The sequence below is a fragment of the Loxodonta africana genome, chromosome 14 (assembly GCF_030014295.1).
Source record: "Loxodonta africana isolate mLoxAfr1 chromosome 14, mLoxAfr1.hap2, whole genome shotgun sequence".
NCBI classification, from domain to species: Eukaryota; Metazoa; Chordata; class Mammalia; order Proboscidea; family Elephantidae; genus Loxodonta; species Loxodonta africana.
The window spans coordinates 91,595,869-91,617,725 of record NC_087355.1 but is presented as its reverse complement, the minus strand read 5'-3'; the positions used below and the strand labels follow the sequence as shown (position 1 = coordinate 91,617,725).

Genomic DNA, 21,857 nt, shown 5'->3' with positions numbered 1-21,857 from the left:
GCTGGCAGCCGCCACGGGAGTGGGGTGACATGAGCACATAGGAAACCTACAGGAGGTGGGCACCTGGTTGGCCAGCCCCTCTCTGAGCCTTGCCCTCCTGTAGCTGCCAGAGTGAGGAGGAGGATGGACACTGGGGAGAGGCCTGAGCAGGTGGGTCTGGCAGCTGGAGAGTGATGTCCCTGGGAGGAGGAGGACTTGGGCCCTGCCTTTGAGCCTTGGAAAGTGCCTGAGCTGGGGCCAGGAGGCCAGGGCCAGGAGGTGCTGGGAAGGAGACGACAAAGGCAATCTCACTTAGCCCTCTATGCTCAGCTGTGGCTTACTGACCCCACTGGCTCCACTAGGACCCCTGGGTGATGCTGAGGAATCTGGAGGTGGCCAGGAGGGTAGACTGAGTCTTGTAGGGAGAAGACTAGAAGGCAGGCCAGGTGAGGATGGGGGTGCTATGATCCTGAGGAACCGGGCCAGCCTCTCAGTGTTGTGATAGCAGAAGCAGCAGTTCACAGTGCTGCAAAAGAGTTGTTTGTTAAGTGCCACCAAGTAGTTCCCGACTCATAGGGACCATATGTCCCTGGAGAAGGACATTATGCTTGGTAAAGTAGTTGTTGTTGTTAGGTACGATCAAGTCGGTTCCAACTCGTAGCACCCCTATGGATGACAGAACGAAAAACGCTGCTTGGTCGTGCGCCATCCTCACGATCATTGCTATGTTTAAGCCCCTTGTTGCAGCCACTGTGTCAATTCATCTTGCTGAGAGTCTTCCTCTTTTTCTTTGACCCTTTGCTTTACCAAGCATGATGTCCTTCTCCAGGGACCGGTCCGTCCTGATGACATGTCCAAAGTATGTGAGATGAAGTTCGCCATCCTTGCTTCTAAGGAGCATTTCGGCTGTAATTTTTCCTAGACAGATTTGTTCATTCTTTTGGCAGTCCATGGTACATTCAATATTCTTCGCCAACACCATAACTCGAAGCTATTTTTCGGTCTTTCTTACTCATTATCTAGCTTTCACGTGCATATGATGTGAATGAAAATAATATGGCGTAGGTCAGGTGCACCTTAGTCCTCAAGGCCAAAATCCACACACAAAAAATAAAAAACCCCAAAACATTGCTTGCGACTCACAGTGACCCTATAGAACAGAGTAGAACTTCCCCATAGGGTTTCCAAGGAGCAGCTGGTGGATTCAAACTCCTGACCTTTTGGTTAGCAGGTAAGCTCTTAACCAGTAAAAGGGGGCAAATGAATACTGTGTGTGCCACCTCTAGCCAAGGGGCTGGGGTTGACATTTTGCCTGACCTTCCCATCCTTTTTGTGTATCACATATGGAATGTGAGGAATAAGATCTTTTCTTCCCGTTTCAGAGCGGGTCTCCACTGTCGTTCCCCATCCCTGGCCCTTCTCCTGTGTCACCTTTAAAGATGGGAGGGGCCGGAGCCACAGGGAATTTGGCAGCCCCTGTCATCGACTGCACTGGGGTCATTGGCTGGCACTGTACTGCAGTGATGGCTTGGGGTGCTGTGTGGGTTATGATGGCTTCCTTGGGGCAAATTCCTACAAGTGGGATTCCTCTTCTCAGTCACAGGACTTGGGACTGTAAGATTATAGAGGAGCATTGCTAGGGGCAGTCTGGGAAGGAGGACCTTTGTCAACACTGGGAGATGGCAGATGTGGGAGGGGCGCCCTGCCAGTCTGATGGTGAAAAAAATCTTTCTTTTATTTGTTCTAAGGCATTTGCATTTTCTTGTAAGAGTTGCCTATTTTGGTTCTTTTATCTGTGGTTACTTTGATGTTGTTGTGTTTTAAGAGCTTTTTATATATTGAACATAACTGATTTCTTGAATGTTGCATTGGCAAGTTGCATTTAAATAGTGGGGAGAAAGCAGACCTCTGAGACTGTAAAGCTTTCGGTGGAAAGGAGCAAGGAAGGGTGAGCCTGGGGCGGCCAGGAGAGGTCAGACTGGGTGGAAGGGGCCGCGGGGTTGGGGTAGGACTTGGGGTGAAGAGGATCCCAGCTGTCAGCTGCCCGCGACTCGGTCGGGAGCTGGAAAGGGTGCGCGCCCGCTAGGACGCACATGGGGTCCGCACTTTGCGTGGGCCACGCACTCGCCCAGGGCGCGGAGAGCCAGAGCGTTCCCCGGCCGGGCCAACGCGGAGAGGCGCCGGGGCGTCGGGGTTGCGCAGTTCCCCTGGGCCGGGCGGGCCTCGCCCCCGGCCCCGCCCCGCCCTGGGGCATCCTGGGTGCGGGGGCGGGGCTGGGGCGGCCCCTTTAAGCGGCGAGTGCGGCCGCGGTGACAGACGGCCGCCAGGGGCTGGAGCCCCGCACCCTGTGCAGCGCCGCGCCTTGCCCCGCGCCCTTGGCCATGGCTGGTCCCCTGCCGCCCGATGAGCTAGACTTCATCCAAGCCTACGAGGAGGTGCGGGAGAAGTACAAAGGTATGACCGCCGCCCCCACCTACCCTGCGGGCGAGCTGCCCTCCGGACGGGCCCGGCAGGTCGGGCCTCCTGACAGCCCCACCACTGACCACCGGGGCCACAGTGGCCGTCCGGAGTCTGCCCCAAGCAGAGCCCCGCTGCCTCTCACACTTCGTCGCCGCCGGCGTCCGGGGACGGGGCGCGCGGTTCAGCGTGCTCGCCAAGCCCCCGCTACTATGCCCTTAATAGGACATCTTGCAGCGCGGGTGGGTGGGGTGGGCCGCGCAGGGGCGGGGGCGCAGGGCTCGTTGGGGTCCGGGGCCGGCGGGCCTGTGCCCGGCAAACACGTGGGTCAAGGCTGAGCTGGTCCCTGCCCTGCGGCCAGCGCCTCCCCTATGGGGCGGGGGCGGCTGTGGCTGCCTGGCAATGGGTCGCATAGTTGCCGCCTTTCCTCACCTCCCCAAACTGGCGGGCGCCTGCTGCTGCCACCCTTCCTTGGCAGGGATTCCCGCTGCACCCCTTTTCAGCTCTTGGGGACAGCTGTGGGTGGGGAAGTCAGGCCAACCCCCTTCCTCTCTGGAGGGGTATAGAGTGTTTGCTGTGCCTGGCTCTGGCAGACCGCCTTGCCTGGCACCACAGCCTGCTGGGGTCTGTCTGCACCTGCAGACCCTCTCTGCTGCCTGAGGTTGGGGGGCTGAGCTCTCTGCAGGTGCTGAGGCTCAGAGGACTGGGAGTGAGCTGCTGGGGAGGGGTCCGGGCACAGCCAGCAGAGTGGGTTTCAAGCTCCGCGTGAGGTTTAGCTGGCATGGTCCCCAAGGGCAGCTCAGGGAGAGGTCCTGCTGGTGCTGGCTGGAGCCTTGTGTGCACCCTCTGCCCGCTGACCTCTCCAGGGCAGCTTCATGGTGCCTCAGGCTCACCGCTGCCAGGCGGTCCTCCCTCACAGCCTTTGCCAGGTCCAGGGAGGGCAGAGGTGCCATTGTGTCCCCTGTGAGGCCTTGCCGGGCTGCAGCCGACCTGTTTGTCTCCAGGAACAGTTCAGCTGGGCCAGGTACAGACGCTGCTGAGAAAATGGGCTCCTGACCACCGCGCGGCGGTGAGGCCAGTTTGTAGAGGGAGGGCTGTTTCACCACAGGCTGCGGGACCACTTGGGCCATGGCCCTCCTGGAAAACCTCAGGGTGGACCTGTTTATGAACCAACCACTACATTTAAAACAGGGCATGGACGCAGAACAGCGTTTCATTCCAGAATCCTCATTCCGGCCTGGTCAGGTCACAAGCCAAGTGTGTTTTACCTCTGCTCTCTGTGGCAGGGCCTGCCTCCCCCACATCTGAGGGTACCAGAGCCTCTCAGGACCCTGCCCCCAGCCCAGCTCTGAAAGCCAGGTCTGGTGTTGGACACAGCTGGCTGCTTTGGCTCCCACGCTCCTCCTAGGCTCGACCTCACCTAGCACACTGGGGCACCTGCTTAAGGTAGAATTGCCAGGTGACGGGTGCAGCTGCCGTGCATGTGGTACTGGCCTGGTGTGGCTGGAGAGTCCCGGAGCAACACTGCAGGGGCAGGGGAGCTTCCTGAGCAGGGCCAGGAGAAAGGGGTGCTTCTGGGATGCACTGGAGGCCTCCTCATCTCCTTGATCCCTATATCAAGGGGACTGGCGAGTGGCTGGGCTGGTGCCTGTGGCTTGGCCAAGGCCACCGCCCAAGAACCAGGGGTGGCCTGACCTTGGCGAGCCCCTTGGACCTGCTAGAGGCCTGAGGCAAGGTAGGTGGCTTTGGAGGTGGAGGGGACACAGAAGAGCTGGCGTCTGATGTCAGCCAGTGAGTGACCACCATATGCGAGAGGGATGGAGGAAGGGATCGAGTCATCTATGCTGTAAGCAGGTGAGTAACAGACAGGAAAAGCCTGGCACAGCAGTAGCTGGCCGAGGAGGGGAGGGAGGCCCAGGCCCTTGGGGACCCCTGTCCAGGGCTGCCGAGGTCCCTGGCCTCTGTCTCCTGGCCTACCCCACACCACCCCTTGCCCCCAGCCCCAGCGCTGCCTGCTGTCTCACGTGGACACGTCACTTCTCTTCTGCTCCTTTAAAGTCCACCCCCAGCCCTTCCACCCAGTGATCTTCAAACCTCGACATCTGAGGCCCACTCCCCTGCCTGGATGTGTCACTCCCAAATTTGCCCCCTGGAAATCTCCAGTCCTGCCCAGTGATCAGTGTTTCTCCCAGGGCGTCTTCAGCTTTTGGTCAGCCTGCAGCCCTCAGCCCCCGCTGCCCTGCCTCTGCCCGGGCAGATTCCTGTGACCCTGACACCCCTGGGCCATAATGGGGGACCTCAGGGTGTCCCATAGGAGCCCAGCTGGAAGCTGCAATCAGGGACGTCCAGGGGAGTGGGGGTAACAGGTGAATGGGGGGGTGGGTGTTGGGGCGGAAGGAGCAGCCCTAGCCCCGAAGTGGTGCCGGCTGCAGAGAGAGCAGGAAGCCACCCATGGGGCCAGGAGGGGCAGGGAGAGGCCCGGCAGCCCGGGGTAGGGACTTGAAGGTTGTCCTATTGTTGGGGCGGGGAGCAGGGTGGCAACAGTCTACGTGGATTGGAGGGTAGGCATGGGGCTCATGAAGGGGCTGCTGCGATGGTCCCAGAGGGGGCAGTGGGTGTGGGTGAGTGAGCTCTCCTGAGGTTTGTCATGACCAGCCCTGGGGCCCTGACGCTGCCTCTTGGACCCAAGCCCTCCAGGGTGCCTGACACCCCCCTCCATATCCCCACCATCCTCATATTGGACTCTGAGTTTGGCAGTCTGTGTCCTGGCACCAGCCCAAGCCCTTGGCTGTTGTCTGCAGGGTGCCTGCAGAGTGAGTGGGTGATGGCTGGGGCATCGTCTGTGGGCCAAGCTCAGTGGGCAGGAGCCCAGGCAGGCAGTCACTGGGACTCTTTGGAGAGGGCTTTTGGTCTGGATTTACTGTCCAAGTCAAATGTGCTCTTTGTTTAAAAAAGAAAAAAATCAAGCACTGTGGAAGTATATAAAGAAAAACAGTGGAGGTCACATCTCCAGCCCTGGTCTCCCTGTCTGTGGTGTGGACCCTTCTAGACTTTTCTTGGGGCCTTACTTAGTGTTCGTGAGAGAGAGGCAGAGAGAGAGAACGCGGGTGTGATTTTCTCCTACCCTTATAGGGAGTAGCTGGCTTCCCCTGCCCACACAGGTTAGGTTGACCTTGTGCCTGCTTTTTTTTAAGTGACAGCTTGATTGAGATTGGATTTACGTATCATACAGGTCACCGTCTAATGTGTACAGTTCAGTGGTTTTTAGTTTGTTCACAGAGTTGTGCAACCATCGGCACCACAGTCAATTTTAGAACATCTTCATCACCCCAAAAAGAAGCCCTGTGCCCGTTAGCAGTCACCGTCCATTTCCTCCCAGCACCCCTGCCCTAAGCGGTCGCTGAGCTACTTCCTGCCTCTCTGAGTTTGACTATTCTGGACACTTCATGTACAGGGGATCACACGCTCTGTGGCCCTTTGGGACTGCCTTCTTTCACTTAGAGTACATTTTCCAACGTTACCCATATGCATATGGTAGTAGGTATCAGAACTATTTGTTTTTACGGCTGAATAATATTTCATGGTGTGGATATAGTACGTTTTGTTTATCCTATCGTTTCCTCAGTTGATAGACATTTGAATTGTTTCCGCTTTCTGGCATTAGGAATAATTTTGCTTTGAATGTTTTGTACAAGTTTCTATGTGGGCATGTTTTCATTTCTCTTGGGTTTATATCTGGGAGTGGAGCCCTGGCGACACAGTGGTTAAGAGCTTGGCTGCTAACCAAAAGGTTGGCAGCTCAAATCCACCAGCCACTCTTCGGAAACCCAATAGGGCGGTTCTACTCTGACTTGTAGGGTTGCTATGAGTCAGAATCAACTCAACAACAGCGGGTTTATATCTGGGAGTGGAATTGCTGGGTCAGATGGTAACTCTACGTTCAGTCATTTGAGGAGCTGCCAGACTGCTTTCCAAAGGAGATGCACCATTTTCCGTTCCCACCATTGGTGTATAGGGGTTCAGGTCTCTCCACGTTTTTGTGAATTATATGACAAAAGAAGAAAGACGTGACTGTTTACTTGTGAAAAATCAGCCCCTGAAAGCTCTCTGGTTCACATTTCTACTCTGACACACATGGGGTCACCATGAGTCGGTATCTACTCGAAGGCAACTGTTTTTCTTTCTGGAAGCAGATGTGAAATGGTATCTCGTTGTGATTTCTGATTGGAGTTTCCCAGGTGGCTGATGAGGAGCATCTTCTTAACGTGCTTAGTGGCCGTTCTTATTTGGAGACATGTCTATTCAGATCCTTTGTATATTTTTAAATTGTGTTTTTATCTTTTTTATTATCGAACGGTAAGTGTTCTTTATGCATTCTAGACATAGGTGCCTTATGAGATAAATTATTTGTAAATATTCTCTCTTACTCTGTGGCTGTCCTTTTACTTTCTTGGTAATGTCCTTTAAAGCATAAAAGTTTTCAATTTTGACAAAGTCCAATTTACTTAATTTTTTTAGTAGTTCATACTTTTGTAGTCATGTCTGAGAAGTCATTGCCTAATCCAAGGTCATGAAGATTTACCCCTATATTTTCTTCTAAGAGGTTTATAGTGTTAGCTCTCACATTTCGTCTTCCATCCATTTTGAGTTAACTTTTGCTTGTGTAGTAGGGGTCAAACTTCATTCTTTCGCATGTTGATGTCCAGTTGACCTAGAGCCATTTGTTGAAAAGACAGTTTTTTCCCCCATTGGATGGACTTGCCACCTTCATGCTTTTTAGTGGCTACAAAATATCCCATTCCATGGATCTACCACACTTTACTCATCTGATCTCTGTGGAAGGACATTTGGGCCTATCATTAAACGCGATTGTACAGTAGAACCTGCAAAAGCTGGTATAGTCCTGTCAGAGAAGGAAACCCAAATATTTTCCATTAAAATGAGCTATAGAAAAGTGATAAGACTGCATCATGTGAAAGGCGGAAAGCTTGTGAGACCTGGAAAAACAAGGCAGTCCTGCCGAGTTCCGGCTCTCACAAGTTACACTGTGTTTCTAAAGTGCCCTCTGGTGTCGATGAGCCCAGCGGATAGGACACAGACTAGTTCTCCACTCCCTTGACAAGCTAAGTGATTGAAAAATTCTAATTTGTTTTAATTTGGGTTTTTTGATTATTAATTAAGTTGAGCATCATTTCGTATAGTTATTGGCCATTTGCATTTTTCTTTTATGAGTTGCTGGAAAAATGGCATGGTGGGGGCATTTGACCTCCTCTGACTTCACAAGGGGGAAGGAGAACCAATATCAACAGTCCAAAGCTGACTCCCATGAGGTGGAGGTCAGACATATCTCCACACTCCAATCTTTGTACCAATTCTGACACCAGCCGACTGTCCTACAGCACTCCGTACTTCTCTGCTGGGTTTGATAATTTGTTGCAGTGGCCACACAGAACTCACAAATTGTACTTACAGTTATGGGATTTACTAGTGAAGTAACAGGTTACAACTCACGATACAATTCTCCCACCAAGATAGCTTCAATCGAGACAGCTTCTTCTTAGCCATACCCACAGGGAGGCCTCCCTCTGGCCCTCGGCCCTTGGCCCCTTGGCCCCTTGACCTAGCCTCGGCCCTGTTTGGGCAAGCGTTACAAAGCCCTTTAGCTCTGCAAAAAAGTACCTGGAGGCACCCCGTTCCGCCCGTAAGCCTCAGCCTGAAGGTGCTCAGCTCTCTCGCTTTGTGGGTTGGTACACCCACCGTAACCGCCTTGCTCCATTGCAGTGGCTGGGAAGCCCACTGTTCTGTCTTGTGCCCATCTCCTGGCTCTCCTGCTGCCGTCTGTTGCTGTCTCCCATGTTACAGCTCTTCCCTCCCTCTCTCTGTCTCTGTTGAAGCAGCTTAGCTGGATGGCAAACCTGTTAGGGTTCCACGTGTGTTATGTGTATAGTCCCACCCTCACAAGGTGGCTGTGTACACCATTTGCATTATTAGCGTACTGTCCAGTCCCCGTCATGGGCCACAAGCACCTCCTTTGCATAGACTTACCCAGTCGTTTGGTAGGAATTACAAGACTATGGCAACCTGTTACCATCCAGTCGATTCCGAGTCATAGCGATGGAAGGCCATATAAAAGTGATCCATTGCACTGCAGTTGCCTATTCAAAAGTGCTGCTCATTTCTCTGAGGTTTTATTTTTGACTTTAAAAGCATTTATATATTATGGATATTAACCACTTGTCTGTTACATATGTTGCTTGTCTCTCTTTTTTTTTAAAGACATGAATAAACTTAATTTTTTAGAGCAGTTTTAGGTTTACAGAAAAATTGAGAAAAGTACAGTGTCCATAAACGCCCTCTTCCCCTACCGTTTCCCCTTTTATTCCCCTATTATTAACATCTTGCATTCCTGTGGTACATTTGTTACAATCAAACCAATATTGACACAGTATTAATTAAAGTCATAGTTTAAGTTCACTCTTCATGTTGTACAGTTCCAGGGATTGTGACAAATGTCATGTGTCCACTGTGACAGTATCTTACAGAATAACTTCACTGTCCTAAAAGTGCCCCATGCTCCATCTCCTCCTGCCTCCCCAGAACCTCAAGCTCCTGGCAGCCGTTGGTCTTTTTACTGTCTGTCTAGTGTTGCCTTTCCCAGAATGCCGTGTAGTTGGAATCAGGCAGCATGTAGCCTTCTCAGATTGGCTTCTTTCACTAGCAGTACATGTTCACGTTTCCTGCATGTCTCTTCACGGCACCACAGCTCACTTTTTATCACTGGATAGTGCACCACTGTACGGATATACCACAGTTGTTCATCCATTCCCCTATTGAAGGACGTATTGGTTGCTTTCAGTTTTTTCAGTTATTAATACAGCGCCATAAACATTCGTTGCCGGTTTTTGTGTGGACGTAAGTTTTAACTAAATTTAGTTTCAGTGGATCAGATCTATTGGTCTAGCTCAGTTGAATGTAATTTTTTTTCTAAAATTTATTTTGTTGTTGTTGAGAATATACACAGCAAAACATACACCAGTTCAACAGTTTCTACATGTACCATTTAGTGACACTGATTAATTCTTCAAGTTGTGCAACTATCTTCATCCTCCTTTTCTGAGGTGTTCCTCCTTTATTAACATAAACTCACTGCCCCCATAAGGTTCCAGTCTAATCTTTTGAGTGGCTGTTGTCCATTTGATCCCATATAGACAGTTCTTAAAAGAACATAATGCCCAAGGAAGACCTTTTTTTTACTAGTTAAGCTAAACTATTGCTTGTTTTTAAGATGACTTCAGGGAATATTTTTGGTTTAAGATTTAAAGATTATCTCAGGGCAGTAGTTAACTTGTCTTTTTCTTTTTAAGCCTAGTTTTTATGGAAGTATAGCATCCCTACTGTAAAGTGCACAAATTGTACTTACGCAGCTTAGTTAAATTTCAAAGTGGACACACTTGTGTGATCACACTCAGTTCTTGAAACAGAACTTTTCTTGGGCCAAAAAGTAGCAGCTGTCCTGACATCTCACATTATAGATTAGTTTTGGTTGCTTGTCTTTTAATTCTGTTTATGGTGTCTTTTGAGTCCCTGGGTGGTGCAAATGGTTAACTTGCTGGCTGCTAACTGAAAGACTGGATGTTCAGATCCACCCAGAGGTGCCTTGGAAGAAAGGCCTGGTGGTCTGCTTCCAAAAAATTGGCCATAAAAAACCCCTGTGCAGCACAGTTCTACCCTGACACACGTGGGGTTGCCATGAGTTGGAACTGACTCCCCGGTAACTGGTTTTGGTGTGGTATCTTTGGTCATATCAACATTTCAAAATTGTCAGCCTTTTTTGATTTCTGATTTTGTCAAAATGGTCTTCATTCATTAAAGCACCTGCCGGTAATTTCTTCTATTAGTGGTGTGTGTGTGTGTGTAACATCTCCATCTTCAGTCTACCTGCAATCTGGTTTGGGTGTGAGCTATGTAGGGGTATGATAGATCCTGGGCCAGAATTCCTCTCCATCTGTGGACCTGTGACACTAGAAAGCAACTTACCTGCTTCTAAAATACAATGGTGAGATAGACATAGGATAGACATTTCCATTCCAGAAGGGAGAAATTGGAAGGAATAAAGGGATCACTGGCCCTAAGCAAGTATGAAGCTCAGCAGGGAAAATTCCATTAGGTTTCAAGACCTCAGAATAATATTCTGTGGTTTGATGCTCACCCTCTGGGTAATTCTTTTTCTTGAAGGGTAGCACATGTTTACAGCTGAGTAGCTCTATCAACCTGTGTTCTGGCTGTAGAATCCCACAAGTCTGACATCTTTCCTTCATTTTATCCTGTCTTTGACCCCTTAAGTCCAAGCTGGGGGAGTTTCTGCTGATAAACATTGTCAGAAATCTTGTGCGTCTCCTGTGTATGTCATGGGGATCCATGCTGTTAAACAAGAGGCTTCTCCACAGATCTTCCCTGGATAACCCATCTCTATTTCTAGCTTCTGCTGAGATGGCTGGGGGATCCAGGAGTCACACGCTGGAGCTCTTCAGGAAAAGATTGTCCAGGCACACCCTGGCTCTCTTTCGAGAGCACACTATCTGGATAGACTGAGAATTTCCCAAATCACCACATGCCGGGTCCTTTCGGTCTCTTTCCTCTTATGTTTTACTATAAGTAGTATGAAGAAACCAGTCTACATCATCCACAATTTGCCTGGGAATCTCTTCAGCTTGATATCCAAGGTCATTACTTACAAGTTCTTTCCAGCCAGCCATAGAACACATTTCAGCCGAGTTTTCTGCCACTTTATAACAAGGATGACCTTTTCTCTAGTTTCCAGTAATGTCTTCCTCATTTCCTTCCAAGGCCTTACCAGCAACATCTTTAACATCCATCCAGTCTGTTCAAGGCAATCTAGGCCTTTTCTATCATGTGGCTCAGATTTCTTCCAGCTTCTACCTATTACCAATTCCAAAGCCACTTCCACATTTTAAGGTGTATGTTACAGTAGCACCCACTTCCTGGTACCAAAATCTGTTACTAGTTTCCTGTGACTATGTAACAAATTACTACAAGCTTGGTGGCTTAAAACAGCAGTTCTTTCTCTCACATCTCTGGAGGCCAGAAGTCCCAAATCAAGGTGTTGGCCGGGCCCTGCTCCCTCAGATGGCTCCAGGGGAGATTCTTTTCCTTGCCTCTTCCAGCTTCTGGTGGTGCCGGCAGTCCTTGGCTTCCTTGGCTCGTGGCTGCATCACTCTGCCTTCATGTTGACATGGCCTTCCCCTCTCTCATCTCTTATAGAGACACTTGGTATTGGATTCAGGGTGCACTTGGATAACGCAGGATGATCTCTTCTCAAAATCCTTAACTATATCTGCAAAGACCCATTTTCCAAATGAGGTCATACTCACGGGTTCCAGGGACTTGGACGTATGTATTTGGAGCCGATGTTCAATCTGCTGTACCCCCAGCCACTGCCAGACCCCCACCCCCTGCTGCACCCCTACTCCCTGCCATAACCCCACCCCCGCCCCAGTTGCCCTATAGTAGTTGCTCCATGTTTGTAAAACCTCTAAAACTTTTTTTGTGCTTGTTCAAAAAAAATGTGCTATAGCGTTTTGTAAAAAAAAAAAAACCATTGCTATCAAGTCGATTCTGACTCCTAGTGACCCTACAGAATGGAGTAGAACTGCCCCATAAGGTTTCGAAGATTGTAAATCTTTACAGAAGGAGAATGCCACATTTAAAAAACATTTATTTATTGTGCTTTAGGTGAAAGTTTACAAATCAAGTCAGTCTCTCACACAAAAACCCATTCACACCCCACTGCGCAGTCCTGGCTGCTCTCCCCGTAATGAGACAGCACATTCCTCCTCTCCACCCTGTATTCCCCATGTCCGTGTCCGTTCAACCAGCTCCTGTCCCCCTCTCCCTTCTCATCTCGCCACCAGACAGGGATCGCCCACATAGTCTCATGTGTCTACTTGAGCCACGAAGTTCACTGCTCACCAGCATCGTTGTTTATCTTATAGTCCAGGCCAATTCCTGTCTATAGAGTAGGTTTCGAGAATGTTTCCAATCTTGGGCTATCAAAGGGTCCCTCTGGTCTCAGTCAGACCATTAAGCCTGATCTATTTACGAGAATTTGGGGTCTGCACCCCACTGCTTTCCCGCTCCATCAGGGGTTCTCTGTTGTGTTCTCTGTCAGAGCGGTGATCGGTGGTAGTCAGGGACTAGTTCTTCCAGGCTCAGGCTGATGGAGTCTCTGGTTTATGTGGCCCTTTCTGTCTCTTGGGCTCATGTTTACCCTGTGTCTTTGGTGTTTTTCATTCTCCTTTGCTCCAGGTGGGTTGAAACCAATTTATGGAGAATGCCACATCTTTACCCTGCAGAGCAGCTGGTGGGTTCAAGCGGCCAACTTTTTGGTTAGCAGCTGAGTGCTTAACCACTGTGCCACCAGGGCTCCTTACATGGTGTTTTGTAGTGTGTTTAAATGTATTCATAATTTCAAATTAACATTAAATTATGAAGTGCTTCAGGCCATGTAACTTCTTTTTACTTGAGAATACAAATGGACAGCTATCTCGTTACAACAAAACGTTTGTACAGTAACCATGTTATACTGAAGTCACTCCCTCTTGGAGGACATTAAGGTTGTTTTGGCGTTTTTCTTGTGTTAGAAACTGCTGCAGTGAACAGCTTTGTAGCTGATGGTTATGTGAGTCTATGACTTACAGTTAGAAGTAGAATTCCTGGGTCAAACGGTACGTAAAACTCGAGCTTTATCTGGACCAAGACACCACTTTTCACCTATCAGGTTGGCAAAAATCCCAAAATTTGGATTTCTGGATTCTGCTTCAAGGCCTGTGGGAACCAGGCCAATGATGGTGTCTGTCAGGTTTGTGAGTGCTGCCAGTGTCAGAGCAGGAGACGGGGACCACTCAGCATGGCAGCAGGTGTGGACGGGCTCCCTGCACGGATGTCAGGGACCGCAGGTGACCCCTCCTGATGAGAAGCAAGGGCAGAGTGGTGCATATACTATGACACCTTTTGCGTTTGGGGCAAAACCAAGAAATATGTTCATGGCTGCTTGATTCTCCATGAGGAAATTCTGGAGGAAGCACCAAGAAGCCAGCAACAATGGTTTTCATCCACCGTGCGTGGTGGTGGGAAGATTGCTGGGTAGCACAGATGGTTTGTGCCTGGCTACTGACCTAAAGGTTGGCGGTTTGAACCCACCCAGTGGCACCATGGAAGAAAAGCCTGGCAAACTGTGTCCATAAAGATTACAGCCAAGAAAACCCTGTGGGGCAGTTATACTCTGTAACACATGAGGTCGCCATGAGTCAGAATCGACTTGACGGCTGTGGGTTTGGTTTTTTTGGTTTGTGGGCGAGCAGGAGGGAGACTTCACAGCACTTGTCTTTATACTTTTGTAACTTTTGAGTCAGGTGAGTACTTTCTATTCAAAGGATTTTTTTTTTTTCAATTTCTAAGATGTTTGCTAAGGAGGTAGCCCCCCTGCACTGCCTGAGAGCGGTAGTTAGCCCCTGACGCCTGCCTAGAACCCGGTGTGATGGTTTAGAACAAACGACAGCCTTGCCAGTCTGATACCAAATTATGTAAGTAAGCAAATGGAGCAATTATTAACTGAGCCGTGGCATGGAGCAAGCAGAAATGTCAATCGGAATTGCAGTGCCTGCAGAGATGAGTTTGGGAGCCCCAGAGTCTGCGCTGCTGCTCTCTGTTTTCAGGGTGCAACTCTCCCCTCAGCCGGTCTTTCTTTACAGACTGATCTGTACCTCAATTCTGCTTGACTTCTTATTCCTGAATACGCGTCTTGGATTGCTAGTGAAGGGGTTTTGCCCAGTATATTTTTCTGCTAGTTATTGCTGGTTGTGTTAGCTTCCCTTACCTTCTGGGAGGTGAGAAAGCCAGGTCCAGGGCATGGGGAGTGGGAGCAGGCCATGCTCGTTGGGGTGGGGGGCAGTGTCAGAGCCCCTCCTGGCCTCTGGTGGAGGCAAAGCTGCCAGGGTATCAAGGGATTTGGGAAGAGGGGGTTGCTTTGTGCCTGGAGCGGGGAGGGGCTGGGAAGGAGAGGGGCCTGGCTGTGGTGTGGGTGCGACAGGGTTTGGGGTCCCCCAGGGTATGGGGTGACACTTGGAGCTCGCAGAGGCTTTGAGAGGGTTTGGGCTCGCCCAGGGGACCTGATATGACCCTAGCTGGGCAAGGAAGCCTGGCTGCGACAGACTGCCCGCCCTCTAGAGGACCCCACCGGGTGGCTGGTGCAGAACCATTGGCTGAAGGTGTCCTGCTGGCCTGTGGTGCTGGTGAGCCCAGCTCCAGCCCAGGGCGTTTCCTCTGCCCACAGGCTATTCACCTAAAACACATTTCCGATCTGTGGGCAGGTCACTGGTTGCAGTGCTGAAGCCAGTAAAGGCTAGGACTATGGGGAGGGGCCAGGGCTTTGCTTCTCACACCCCCTGAGGCCTCTGCACCAGTACCCGTGCTTCCCCTGCTCATACCCCCTAGGCAGTAGCATCCCCCCTTACCTAGTCCCTTTCCCTTGGCAGCCTGAGGCTCCTCCCAGGCCCTGTGAGATCCCTGTACTGTCTCCAGCTTCTCCAGCCCCTCTCCCTGCCTGCACCCCACTCCAGCCCCCCATGGTGTCTTTGGGGTTGGCCACACTCCTTTTCCTATCCCTCTTCCTCCCTACTAGCCGCCCTCGCTCCAGGAATCCTCCAGAAGGACCCAAGGGATGGGCTCACACCATGGGGCCAGTGTTCGGCATTCGGGAAGTAAGGCAGAGCAGGCTAAGGGGGCTTCTCCCCTGTACCTCCAAGCTGACACAGCTTTTCTAAGCGTCCCTGCCTTCAGGTGGCCAGCCCTGCTGGCGGGAGCTGCTAGGGGCAGGGTCTTTGCACACAGGGCAGAATGTTCTTTTCTGAACAGGTGTCCACATGGTTCTGAAAAGTTAGGTGAAAAACCATTTAACTGTGTGTGATCTCTGTGTTGCCGTGAGTTGCCGTACAGTCAGTTCCAACTCATGGTGACCCCACGTGTGCAGAGTAGAACTGTTCCGTAGGGTTTTCAAAGCTGTGGCCTTTTGGAAGCAGATCGCCAGCCTGTCTTCCCAGGCGCTTCTGGGTGGGTTGAACCGCCAGCCTTTTGGCTAGTAGTCCAGCACTCCACTATCTGTGCCGCCCAGGGATGTGGTAGGCAGGGTATTGGCTCACAAGGATGTCCACACCCTAATCTGCAGTGGGTGGGTAGGATTAGTGGTGGCCCAGTGGAGGCCTCCCGGTGGTCCTGGTGTGATGCGGCAGAGCCTGGACCAGTGTTGGCGGAGGAGAAGGTGACCAGACTGTGAGGCAGCACTGGCAGGATGGCAGGGTTGGCCGCGGCAGCTGAAGCAGGCTTAAGAGTTTTTTGGCCTGAGCCACTGGGCCTTGGATGGTGGTGGCCCACAGATGAGGAGCCTGCGTGGGTGGGCTATCTGCAGAGGCTAGTGGCAGGTGAGGGGGGCTCCGGTTTGAGCCTCCTGGGGGTGTCGTTTCCGGAGTGGTGAGCGCACAGGGCATCCAGGCACAGGATGAGATGAGGTGACCCACAGAGCCTGTGCGCAGGCGTAGGGGGGGAGGGGGAAGAGGGGAGGTTCTGTGGGGCTGGGGAGGGAGGCAGAGAAGGGGGGGCACCTCTGTCCTGAATGGCAGCCCTGAAGGCGGACCCCCTGGGCCTGCCCAGGATCCTGGGGCACGAGGGAGGGCAGGCCCGCCCTGGAGGCTTCTTGGTGGGAGTGAACTCCCTAGGCGGGCTGGGCAGGGTGGCCAGGAGACCTGAGTGAGAGACCGCGCACAGGCCAGGAGAGGGCGCGCAGTCTGCCTCATGCAGGTGTGTCCTAGAGGCCACTCGGAGGGTGGCTTGTGGCGGCGGGGCCCAGGGACTGCGGAGTGGGCGGGCTGGCCAGCTGAGCGCCCTGGGATTTGACCTCGCAGTGGGCTGGAGTCGGTGGGGTCTAGCATCTGGAGGCGGGGGCTGGGAGGGGCGGTGCGTAGCTGTGGAGCATGCGCTCGGCGAGGCAAGTGTCCTGCGCATCGATCGGCTGAAGCCCCGCCCCCGGCCGGTCAAGCCCCGCCCGCCCCTGCGGCCCCTCCCCCAGGCTGCGGCATCTCCCCCAGGCTGCGGCGCCGGCGGGGCAGTGCGGTGCGGGGCTGGACACTGCGGGGCCGCAGTGGTGCCGCCCGCAGCCCCCGGCGGAGACATGGACCCTTCACGAGCCATCCAACACGAGATCAGCTCCCTCAAAGGTGCGGGCCGGGGCTGGGCCCGTGCCCAGGGGGTGCGGACCATAAAGTGCCCTCTGGCTGGTGCAGCCCCCTGCGGGGAGGCCGGCCGGGGTCTGCGGCTCGGGCAGCATTGGGGGCGCGGAGCTGGAGCAGCGGGAGGCCCTGGGCCTGGCTGCGCAGGGGCTGCACCTGGTCGGGTCCCCAGGGGGCGACCCTAGCCGCTGCTCTGCGGCCCTGCAGCTATCGGGGCGGGGCGGGGCGGCGATAGCGGGGCTTTTAAGCTGTCGGCTCCTGCCCTCCTCGGGGACCCCGTGGAGCGCCTCTGCCCAGGTTCTGGTCCAGCAGCAGGAGTCCGAGGGGCCGGGACAAGGCCCCGGGGATCGCTGTGTGGAGGCGCCGGGCGGGCTGGCCCCGGCAAGTCCACACTGCAGCTCTTTGTCCAGGGTGGGGGGCTGGGGGGGTGGGGGCTGCCCCAGGGCCTGGTCTGGTTACCCTGGAAACCCAGCGGGGCCTGGAGTCGCGGAGAGGGACTGCCCGCCCTGGCCTCCCATCGCTGAATCAGCAACTGCGGCTGCGGTGCGGTGGGCGGGGCGGGGAGGGGCGTTCTCCGAGCCGGACCTGGGGGGTCGCCCCGGCCAGCATGGGGTGAGGAAGTAGGCATGGGGAGCGAGCCGGCGGGCAGAACAGGTCCAGGTCCAGGCTGCCCTCTGCTCCTTCAGTCGCCGCAGCACTGGGGAGGCAGGGGGTTTCCTACCGAGCCCCGCCCCCTTCCTGGGAGCCAGGGCTGCTGCTGCTTCTGCCAGGGTGTCTTGTGGGGAGGCCGGGCTGTGTGGGTGGGCTACGGGGGGCAGGGGTAGGCCAGGAACCCCGTGCAGGCCTGTGCAGGAGGAGAAGACACTGGGGTCCAAGTGCTTGGTGTCGTGGGTGTGGCTTGGGGTCGTTTGGGGGCAGTGTGGGGGCGCGGAGTAGGGAGCTTGATTAGATCGGGGAAATAATGTCAGCAATATGTGCGTGTATGGCATGGGCATGGGAAGCAGCTCAGGAGGCCAGCTGGGGGCCGAGGGGTGTGCACACGGGGGTGGGGCTGGGGAGCCCAGGAGGTAAGTGGGGGAGGGCTGAAGAGTGTGCACACGGGGGGTGGGGGTGGGGAGCCCAGGAGGTCAGTGCGGGGGGAGGTGAGGGGCGCGCATACGGCAGTGGGGCTGGAGAGCCCAGGAGGTCAGTGGTGGGGGGCTGAAGGGTGGGTACAGGGTGGGAGAGCCTAAGTCAGTGGTGGGGAGCTGAGGGGTGGGCAAAAGGTGGGGATGCCCAGGTAAGTGGCAGGGGCTGAGGGGTGGGCACGGGGGAGCCCAGATGGTCAGTGGGGGGGGGGGGCTGAGGGATAGGCATGGGGGTGAGGGGAGTCTAGGAGGTCAGTGGGGGGAGGGCCTGAGGGGTGGGCATAAGGTGGGGGTGCCCAGGAGATCAGTGGGGGGAGCTGAGGGATGGGGGTGGGGGGCTCAGAAGGTCAGTGGGGTGAGGGCCTGAGGCTTTGGGCCAGAGTGAGGCCACCCAGGAGGTGTGGGGAGAGTTGAGAGGTAGGCTAGGAGGTTGGGGCAGTTGGCCTAAGTGGCCTGGCTGAGGGGGCCTTCTGTGGCCCTAGTTCCTACTTGGACACTCAGCTGGTGCTGGTCCCCAGAGTCAAGCTGTGGTGGTTTGGGGCCCACCCCTGGTAAAGCCAGTCAGCCCAGGCCCCCAGACTCTGCTGGACCGGATGAGGGGAGGGTCACTATCATCCTGCCTCCCTGCTCTCTGGGAGCTGGTTTCTCCTGGTGTTGGCCTCCTGAGCTGGCCGCCTTCCTGGCCGGGCTGCCTGGGGGTGGGGATGTGGAGAGTGGGCAGGCTGCAGGGCAGGGAACTGGCCAGGCAGGAGCTGTTGGCCTGGTCTGGCTGTGCCTCCAGCGTTTCCGCCACATGTGTGTGTGTTTGGCGCCTGCAGGGGCGCTGCTGTGTGTGTTTGTATGTGTGATGTGTGTGTGTGTGTTTGGAGCCAGCAGGGGCGCTGCCATGGTGACGGCCCCATAAACCCGCCTCCATGCTGATGCACACTGGTTATCTGCCTGCCAGTGCCTCCCACCGTGGGATCCCCTACCGCCCCCCCACCCTATTTATAACTGGTTCCCTGGTGTGCCCTGCTTGGTGGGAATGGGTGTGTCCGGCCAGGGAAGGGCAGATCCAGGCACAGCGTGAAGAGAGTTGGGCTTTACGGGTGGATGGAGGCACCAGCAGGATATCCAACTTGAAATCTCAGTTATGTGGGGGAGGAGGGGATCGATGGGTGTGGCCCCCACATGGTGCTGCAGCCCCTCCCTGGTCTGGTGCAGCTTCTTTTGCTGGGGTTCCTCACCGTCTCCTGGGTGTGGACTCCTCTCCCTTTCATCTGTCTGGCCACCATTGAGTATTCAAGCTGCCCACTTGGGTGTCTGCGTGTGTGGCAGGGGTGCCAGCCCTGGGGTGGCAGTGATTTGGTGACTTTGATTCCCTGTGGCAGCTGGGAGTCTCTGGCCTCTGACAGCTGGTGGGGCTGGGATGGAAGCCCTGCTCGGAGCCCCCTGCCCTGAGCCCTGCCAATGGACTCAGGGCCATGAAGGGGACGCTGTGTTCCTCGGCAGCCCCTGTCCAGCCTGGCACGGCAGGGTGGCTCTGGGCCAGGTATGTGGAGGTGGGGGCTCTGTCCCTTTCCCTGCCCAATGTACAGCTGGTGGTGGTGCCTGCTGCCATGTGCTCTGGCCACTGTGGTTCCCTCAGACCTCTGCTCCCTGGACCCTAACTCCACCCCCTTGAATCCCTGCCCCCAGGCCCCAGCTCTGCCTCTGAGACCTCTTGAGTCAGCCCCCAGACCTGGCCACCCGTGCACCTCTGAGCTCTTTGTGAGTCCATCAAGCCCCGGAGACCACCACCCTCGCTTGTACTTCCTACCTGCGGATCCCTCTTGCCCCTCTCTTTCCCTCCTCTCCCCTACTTGCGACCCACCCCACGCCACCCCGTTCTGCTTCTCTTTATATTCTGTGTGTGTCCCTGGTTCCTAGCCGTTGCTCCTCTCTTCCCAATCCTAGAAACCTTGAAAGACATGTTTAGAAAGTGACGTCATTTCTGCTCTTGGGGCCGTGGGCCCCAGGCGGGGAGGCCAGCTGTGGAGGCCGCGGCCACCGGGTGCCCCCGACTCCGCTGCCCGGTGGTGTGGGTGGGCGGGGCCGCAGGGTGCTGAGTCAGAGGGGGCCGGCCAGGGCGTGCTGGAGGGCTGGCGGGCGGGCAGAGCGGCAGGATCCAGGGAGCCGGCGCCGCCGAGCCGCAGAGCCGAGCCCGCGCCCTGGTGCTCAGCCGGGCCTGCCCTGCCCCGAGCCTGCCTCGCCTGCCCCCCGCCGCCATCCGCGCTCGGTGCCCGGGGAGCCCGGCCCGCCCGCGTCCCCCACCCGGCTGCAGTCATGGTGGCCGGCATGCTCATGCCGCTGGACCAGCTGCGGACCATCTACGAGGTGCTTTTCCGTGAGGGCGTGATGGTGGCCAAGAAGGACCGGCGGCCCCGCAGCCTGCACCCGCACGTGTCCGGCGTCACCAACCTGCAGGTCATGCGTGCCATGGCCTCCCTGCGGGCACGGGGCCTGGTGCGGGAGACCTTCGCCTGGCGCCACTGCTACTGGTACCTCACCAACGAGGGGATTGCCCACCTGCGCCAGTATCTGCACCTGCCGCCCGAGATTGTGCCAGCCTCCCTGCAGCGCGTGCGGCGCCCGGTCGCCATGGCGACGCCGCCGCGCCGCACCCCCCACGTGCAGGCTGTGCAGGGACCCCTGGGTTGCCCACCCAAACGGGGGTTGCCCCCCGCCGAGGATATGGGCAGAGAGGAGCGGCGGGTCTACCGCCGGAAGGAGCCTGAGGAGGGGGTGCCTGAGACCCCCGTGGTGCCTGCCACCGCCTTGGGGACCCTAGCACAGCTCGGCCCGGAGCCCGCCCCAGCCACAGGTCAGCTGCGTCCTGTCCCCGCGGCCTCGAGGAATGGGAAAGGGGTGCTTTGGCTGGCGTCCCCCAGGCCTAGCACATGTTTAGAGTCCACTCATGCCAGCAGGTGGCGCTCTCTCCGCCAGGGGACACCCCTAGTCTGCCGACCCACGTGGCTCCTCCCCTGGGGTGAGGACCTTGGGGTGGGTAGACAAGGAAGAGCCTGGGGTGCTGCCAGCCCATCCCAGGCGCCCCAGGCTGGGGGTGGGGCCTGCAGCAGAGCCTGGCAGGGCCAGCTGTGGGCCCAGCCCTCCTCCCTGCAGCTCAGGGACCCTCCCCAGCCTGCCCCTCGCCTTATGCCACCTGCTCACTCCTCCCCATTCCAGTGTCTTGTCTGTCAAGGCCCTCTGCACGGGGTGGGGGCACAGAGGGGTGCCTGGTGCCTCTCCAGCAGCGTGGCCCAGGTCAATCGCTTAATTTCCAGGCCTCGGTTTCTTGGTCTGTGCAGGGGTGACCACTGCTTAGGGGTGTGGGTGGCTCAGATGTGTGTGAAGAGTACTGAGTGCCACTAGTGAATGGCAGGCATTTCCCTTTTTGTGGGGTGCTCGGCTGGCTTGGAGTTGGTGGTGGCTTGGGGCAGTCGAGTGGGCTGGGGAGAAGGTAGACCCTGGCAGGCAGAGGCCAGGTATGGCGGGTGTTGGGCATGGGTGGGGGTCGAGGTGGAAGTAGGTCGGAAAGGCTGAGGCAGGTCCTGTCCTCCTAGCAGAGGAAGCTCTGCTCTCCCGTGGCACCCCTCTGTCCTGGATCTGTGCTGATCATGAGCAGGGCCCTCATGTCCTGTGTGGTCTGAGGCTTGGGTAGCCCTTGGGGAGGATTTTGGTCTCTGAGGGGCCAGGGAGGGGGCCTGGGACCAGGCTGGCTGGGGGAAGGGGGATGCAGGGTGTGCCAGGTGGGTGGGAGTAGGGGACTCAGCGCAGGCCCGAGGCTGTGCAGAGTGCTGGGCGGGAGTCCTGCTTTTGGCCTGGCAGTGGCATGGGTTTGGTCTGCATCAGACCCACTAGGGCCACATGGGGGGGCCATGGGGTCGTTGGCTTGAGGGCAGAGTCTGGCAGGCTGAGATATGGGGGCTAGAAGGGCTCCTCTGACTCTTGTAAATTGGGTGCAAGTGGTAGCCCC

At 55.5% G+C, this 21,857-nt stretch overlaps 1 protein-coding gene across 5 annotated transcripts in view; it reads left to right on the top strand.

The window, feature by feature from the left end:
* Window positions 1-21,857, top strand: part of PLEC (plectin) — a 58,716-nt gene that overhangs the window by 1,673 nt on the left and 35,186 nt on the right. Inside the window, exon 1 of one of the 5 annotated variants that reach the window (XM_064268191.1) lies at window positions 2,346-2,433. The exons of 2 other annotated variants lie outside the window; for them this stretch is intronic. In XM_064268191.1, coding sequence (XP_064124261.1) covers window positions 2,361-2,433 — 73 coding nt within the window. In that variant the 5' untranslated portion in view covers window positions 2,346-2,360. Of the gene's footprint in view, window positions 1-2,345; window positions 2,434-16,663; window positions 16,725-20,141; window positions 20,706-21,857 lie in introns of those variants that run through there. 2 more of the 5 variants (XM_064268192.1, XM_064268187.1) reach the window with 2 other exon arrangements.